Source organism: Octodon degus, unplaced genomic scaffold (assembly GCF_000260255.1).
Source record: "Octodon degus isolate 3935 unplaced genomic scaffold, OctDeg1.0 scaffold00168, whole genome shotgun sequence".
Lineage (NCBI taxonomy): Eukaryota > Metazoa > Chordata > Mammalia > Rodentia > Octodontidae > Octodon > Octodon degus.
The window spans coordinates 702,610-709,106 of NW_004524744.1; the positions used below are offsets into that span (position 1 = coordinate 702,610).

General features: G+C 35.3%; 1 protein-coding gene across 3 annotated transcripts in view; it reads left to right on the forward strand.

Moving 5' to 3' along the window:
- The window catches only part of Mrpl1 (mitochondrial ribosomal protein L1), a 129,606-nt gene extending 123,769 nt beyond the window's left edge, over window positions 1-5,837 (forward strand). For all 3 annotated transcript variants that reach the window (XM_023703306.1, XM_023703308.1, XM_023703307.1), the window contains exons 8-9: window positions 3,852-3,933; window positions 5,653-5,837. In XM_023703306.1, coding sequence (XP_023559074.1) covers window positions 3,852-3,933; window positions 5,653-5,765 — 195 coding nt within the window. In that variant the 3' untranslated portion in view covers window positions 5,766-5,837. The remainder of the gene's footprint in view (window positions 1-3,851; window positions 3,934-5,652) is intronic.
- Window positions 5,838-6,497: the final 660 nt, after the last annotated feature.

Consider the following 6,497-nt stretch of genomic DNA (forward strand, 5'->3'; position numbering starts at 1 on the left):
AAAAAAAAAAGCATAGTACACCTGTATCCACTGATTCCCTATTCTGGTATCTTCAGTAAAGTGTTCCACTTAGGATAGTGAGCAGAATGTAGGACTTTGTAAAAACCAGTCTTTTCTTCAAAACACTTGTGATACAGGATGAGGAAAAAAGTATTTTACATTGCAGTGGACAGTCACTTTAGCCAAACATAAAAAGTACTGTGACTATTACATTGTATATTCAGATGCAGTATTTAACAGAGTTCACTGAAGGGATTCAGGTCAGTCCAGCCTGGGCTTTGTTTTGTTGTTGTTGTTGTTTTTCTTTTTGCACCAAGTCATATACACTGCTGTTGAGAATCTAATGGATAATATCCTTGCCTTAAAAAAAAGTCCAACTTTTATGAGCCCACAAAATGTTATTCCATAGGAAAGCACAGTTGGAAGTGCACAGTACCTGAGAGGTAGGGAGGAAAGCTTGCAAGTGTTGCTTTCTTAAAGTATGCTTGGCCCAAATAAGTTTCCTGGCCAAGTTTTGATAAAACCAACACATACATATATGTTATTTTTAAACATAACTGTCAGTGCTGATTGTCACCAATAGCCAACTACATAAAGTAATTCCATAACTACATAAAATAATTCCAGTAATTTTTTTAAAAGTGGAAAACATGAACTGGGGAGATAGCTCAGTGGCCTAAGCACCTGCCTGGCAAGCACAAGATCCCAAGTTCAATGCCCAGCACCACATGCCATGCTGGCCCTGAAACCCTGCATGGTAGTGCATACCTGTAATCTCAGTGCTGAACAGGCTGAAGCAGGGGGATCACAAGAGTCTGAACTGTGTAGTGAGACCATGTATCAACAAAATTTTTAAAAAGTAAAATATTGTGGTAATAAATGTATTTAAGAATTCAGTAGAGTCCATAGTCCTAAAGATCAGACGTACTGAAATTTGGTATAAACTTTTAAAAATATTTTTATATATAGTTTTTTAATTTAAATTAAAGGGGTGTGGGTATAGCTCAGAGGCAGAGCTTATGGAAGCCCTGAATATTGCAAACCAAATAAATGTTTCACATTTCTGAAGCATTTATTATTTTTGGCACATTGTAAGGCTACAGAATGTAGTTTTAAAACATGAGAAATTGAGTATCTGTAGAATAACATAACTTTTCAGAATATAGGTAAGTTGGACATATTTTTTCTCCTGTTTTCCAAATTTAACATTGCTGTAACACACACACCCACAGACACCCCCCCCACACACACACACAAGGTGTAGGACGAGCTAAGCAAGCACTCTACCCCTGTGTTCTGTCCCCCTCCCCGCTGTAATTCTTTAGCAAAGGCCAAAGAAATTTATTGGAACCGCAATGGTCACTTCAGTTGACAATCAAAAGAAGGATAATTTAAGGTAAAGTGGAGAATTAAGAGAACACTGAAAGGAAACAAGGTTGTGTAGACCTTTTCCTTTCTCTTTTTAATATAAATATGTAGGGTGCCTTTTCTACCAAGTTAACTACTTGCTTCATTGCACATTAAAGTGTGCAAGGTCTGTGGACTTAATAAAATGAACTAGGCATTGCTTTGAATTTTTTCTCCCCCCTCAGAACTCCCTCTTGCAGATTGGCATAAAGTGAGAATTCTTCCAATAGTGTCCCAAGTTTCTCACTTAGGTTTTAGTACCACATCAGCTCAAATGAATATCAATTGTTGTTTGATTATGATGAGAGAATAATCTTGTTCAGGAGGAATTCTCTTTATGCTTATGTAGCACATTTCTCAGTGCTTTCACAATCGCTGGAAAATAGAAATCTTGTTTGGGCTTGGACTTTTTCTCCATGATATTTTTGCCAGTTAGAAGCTTTATATGAATTTTTAGAAATTGATTTATTTGGCATAATACATAACTCTCTAAACAGCTGAATATAATTGAGTTTACCTGGTATATTTAAGAATAAAAACTCATTGAGTTTGATTAATACACACAAGGACTTTTCCCAGGTGCTGTTAAGTTAGATTTAGGGATTTTTATGAATCAGACTCCTTTACTATATACATTATTTTTTGCTAAGTAGAAAGAATGATGTTGCTTAGAGTGCTGAAAAATTAGAATCTTAACACACCATCCTGAAAATGTGTCTGTGAGGTATGTATCATCTACATGTATATATCAAGAACTTTTATTTTAGACTCATAGAAGCATTATTTTCTAAATGTTTGTAAGTAAATGAACACATAACTTTAAGAGAAAATATTGCCAATTCCTTAGGGATGTAGAATAGTATATGTATTCAAAACATGCCTTGGATAAATTACTTAGAAATCAAAGACCGACCTTTACGTGCAAAACTTAAAAACATTGGGGTATAATATGTTCTATATGGTGATTAAATCTTGACATGTAAAGAGAGATAAACATAGCTCTGTGTATGTACATGTCTGTGTGTGAGACAGACAGACCAATCTACCTATGATCGAACCCAATGTCTCATGTGTGCCAGGCATGTGATTTACCACTGAACTACATTCCTACTTTAAAATTTTATTTTATTTTTAAAGGCAGGGTCTTAGTTGGTTGTGTAGACTGGCCTTGAACTCCTGTTTCTCCTACCTCAGTCTCCCAATTAGCTGGAACTAGAGGTGTGCACCACCACCCCTGATGTAAAATATATCACTCTAAAGAAAAAGTTAATGAGTTTTTTTTTAAAAAAAAAATTTATTGAGAAAGAAGTAGCAATAAGACAGTTTCAAAACAGGGTAGTAGGACAGTAACAATAATTAATACATTGCATATTGTCTTTGTAGTAGTCATTCATAGTACAAGATGCAGACATGATATCTTGTCTAAACACTATTAATACAAAACTTTCTTCTCATTGAACTAAGAGAAAGTAGCTGTAAATCTATGCTATTTTGTATATACAGATATATATATTTTTTTCACTATAAAATGGTCCTTCATTTATATCTCCCTTTTTTGTTGACTTTTGTCAGAGATGTGTATTCCATTGCCATTCATATATTGTAGGTGCATGAATTCAGCAAAGTAATCCAATATAGTCCAGTAGTCTATAATAGTAGTGGGTTATCTGCATGACTGGCAATGTCAGAAGTTGTTGACTTGGGCCTTTTACAGCTCAGCATATTAATATGGCTTTACTTTTTCTACCTCGTTTTTATACTTTTCTGCTGGATGGTTAAGACCAAGATAAAGCAAGACCTATATAACAAAAAAATGTAACTTTTGTATCTAACAAGGTCAGTCAGATCCCCTCAGGACTTACCCAGAAACCCTGTACAGCAGTTTGTAGATCTTTTGTCTGTCAGCCATGTTGATGAGTCACAGCCATTGCTTGACTGTGAAAGCCTGAGAGAATGTTTTCTCTTCATGTAACTCTCCTTAGGTACACTCTACATTGTTGATCACTTTCCTCTGTGGCCCTATAGTCTCCTTGAACAGAAAATTTGGTATACCACTGAGTTACACGATGTTACAGTACAGGTTCTCTTATGTCCTGAGTCCTCACTGATCTTGTAGGGCTAGGCCAAAAATATTGACTATCCTTGTAGCCCAAATGCCTTACACATAACATGGAACAGGTATTTTCCATCAATGCTAAATTTTAATGAGGTTTTCTTTATTTTGTTTTGTTTTTTCACATTCTTAGGAGGGTCTCATTAGTGAATATTGGTTTATTTAATCTTTTCTTATTCTTGCGGCGCTAAAGATCATAACCAGTGCTCTCCCACTAGGCTACATCCCCAGTCCAAGTGAATACTTAAATAAAAATCTAGATTCTAGAATAAATACTGTGTCATCTTTGTGCTTTTCTATTGTTAATGTTACATGTTTCCTTTCCTTTCAGTTGGATATGTCATGTGACCAGATAGCAGCCAATCTGCAGACAGTTATTGATGAAGTCTGCAGGCACAGACCACTAAATCTGGGTAAGTAACTTGCTGTGGGTAGACTTCCCTATAGCTATATAATATTGTTGAAAAGATAAAATATTAAGAAAATAGTTAATATCAAAGTATAAAGCAACACTATTTCTAGGAATTAGAGAAATAAAATTTAATTTCCAAAGGATTTCTCATTAACTTATTAATGATTTACAGGGTTTAGAGAGGGACCTTGTCATTAATAAAAGGAATATATCCTGAAATATTCATAAATGCCTACATTATTTCTACCATTAAATGTAACAAGATTGAGGGAAAGGCCTGATTGCTTTATTGTGGCATTAAATAGGAGCTTACGATGGTATAAAATCATTTATGAAGTGCCATTTTGAAGCTGCTTCATTAACTTTGTCCCTGACACTAGCAGTTGACTTTATTTTTTTTTTTTTTAGAAAAGAAACGTTAAGCAGCTGGGGAGATAGCTCAGTAGAATAAGTGCTTGCCTAGCAAGCAAAAGGGCCTGAGTTCAATCCCCAGTTCCACAAAAAAAAAAAGCAAGAAATGTTATTTTTTGTCATCATGAGAGTCACTTTTAAAAAATGGGGTGGGGGGGCCTAGCCCTAGCTCAGTCCTTTAAGTGGCTGCTTCCACAAAGCTGTCAGCCTCAGGTTGCTGGAGTTCAAATCTCACAACTCTGCCGCTGGCCAAAAGTGCCCTGAAGGCAATCGAGAAACAAAAAAAAATGGAGTGGTTCATAGAGAATCATGGAAGTTGATTGTGATGTAGAAACTGCAGTAGGGTAGAGCACAGGCTCATCTAGCACCTTTGTTGTGTTCTGTGCTGTTCAGATTCCTCCCTCAGCCTTCACTCACAGATAGTCGAAGCCAGTTAAGGGGCACTGTACTTAGTTGGTTATTCTCTTGTGAGAAGTGCATAAATTCAGCAAATTGTCATGATAGAAATGTGTCAGGTTTAGTTTTAGAACTATGGTAATAACAATCAATCTTGGGGCTGGGGAGATGGCTCAGTGGAATGAGCGCTTGCCTGGCAAGTGCAAGGGCCCGAGTTCAATTCCCAGTTCCACAAAAAAAAAAAAAAAAAAAAAAAAAAAAAAAATCAATCTTAAGTTATTTTTTAACCTTCTAAAGGATTTAAGCATGCTGGTTATTAAATACCTCATTTGTTAATTCTTTTGTGCTAAATATGGCCATAGTACTAAGTAAGTCATTATATGTGTATAAATTCTTATATTTCATGACTCCAAGAAAGGATCCTCTGAGACTATAACAGGACTGGACTGATGGGCAGTAAATCCTCTAAGTAGTGTTGTTATTCTCTTTAAATGCAGCTCCTTAGCATTGTTCTTTTGAAAAGCCTTTTAATTTTTGGAGAATTATACCAACTGTTTGGTAACACAAAATTAGCATCTATGCTATTTTAAATAAATATTTATAGTATTTCCATCAAATGTAAATATCATAACCTGCTCGCTGCACTTTTGACTTTGCAATAAAATAAATTCCAGGTGATTGTCTTCTAGAAGAAAGAAATGAATTATTAGTGAGTGTGTATAAGATATGAAGAAATCTCTAGGGTAGCTAGTTTGTTTCCTACTCCAGAAATGAAACTATATTTCCTTATAATTTAAAATATTTGGCAATATAGTAGTTTTCAAGAGAAAATATGTTTCTTGTTGTATGTTTGTATTTGCTTCTCAGGAATCTGCAGGATAAAATCAGAATTGATTTCTGTTTTTGTTTCCAGGTCCCTTTGTGGTCCGTGCTTTCCTTCGTAGTTCAACAAGTGAAGGTTTACTATTAAAGATTGATCCATTTTTGCCTAAAGTAGGAACTGAAGAAAATAAAGAATCTTCCTAAAAGTATTGAATTGTGAAATTAATTTGAGTGAATTAAGAAGCAACAGAGAAAATTATAAAACTGCATAATTTCTATACTTGTCTTGTGATTTCTTGATTATTATACTTGAAGTGAATGTTATTTCACTTCATTTTATTTTATGTTTTTAAAGACAGGTTCACTATACAGTTCAGGCTGGCCCTGAATTCACTATGTAGCTCAGATTGGCCTAAAATTTATGGTGATCCTCCTGCCTCAGCCTCCCAAGTGCTGGGGAAAAGGGTGTGTGCTACCACACCCAACTTGAAAATGAATTTTAATACCAAAAATTCTTAACAACTGTTTCAAAAATAAAATCTTTTTCTATCTGAACCTATCTTTTAGATTCTGTCACATAATCTTCCTTAGTGTCCAGAGTCTACATACTGATATATAATAAAAGTAGTTTCTAGCTTAATAACTCTTTTGGGAGCTATACCCATCTGAGAGAATAGTAACATTCTCATTCCCAGGAGACAAAGAAAGGCAGTCATAAGTTACATCACAATCATAACTACTTCCTAGAGAAGAAATATACTAAGTTCATTCTAAGGATCCTCCCCCTTACCCCCCAGTGCTGGAGCCTGGGGCCTCATGCATGCTTATAAGTGAATATTGAAAATCTGTTTTTCTCACCACAGAATGTAATGCTAGCCCTGGGTGCCACACTTTGAGGATCACAGGTATACACCCGTGGTTCATCTATCTCTACCT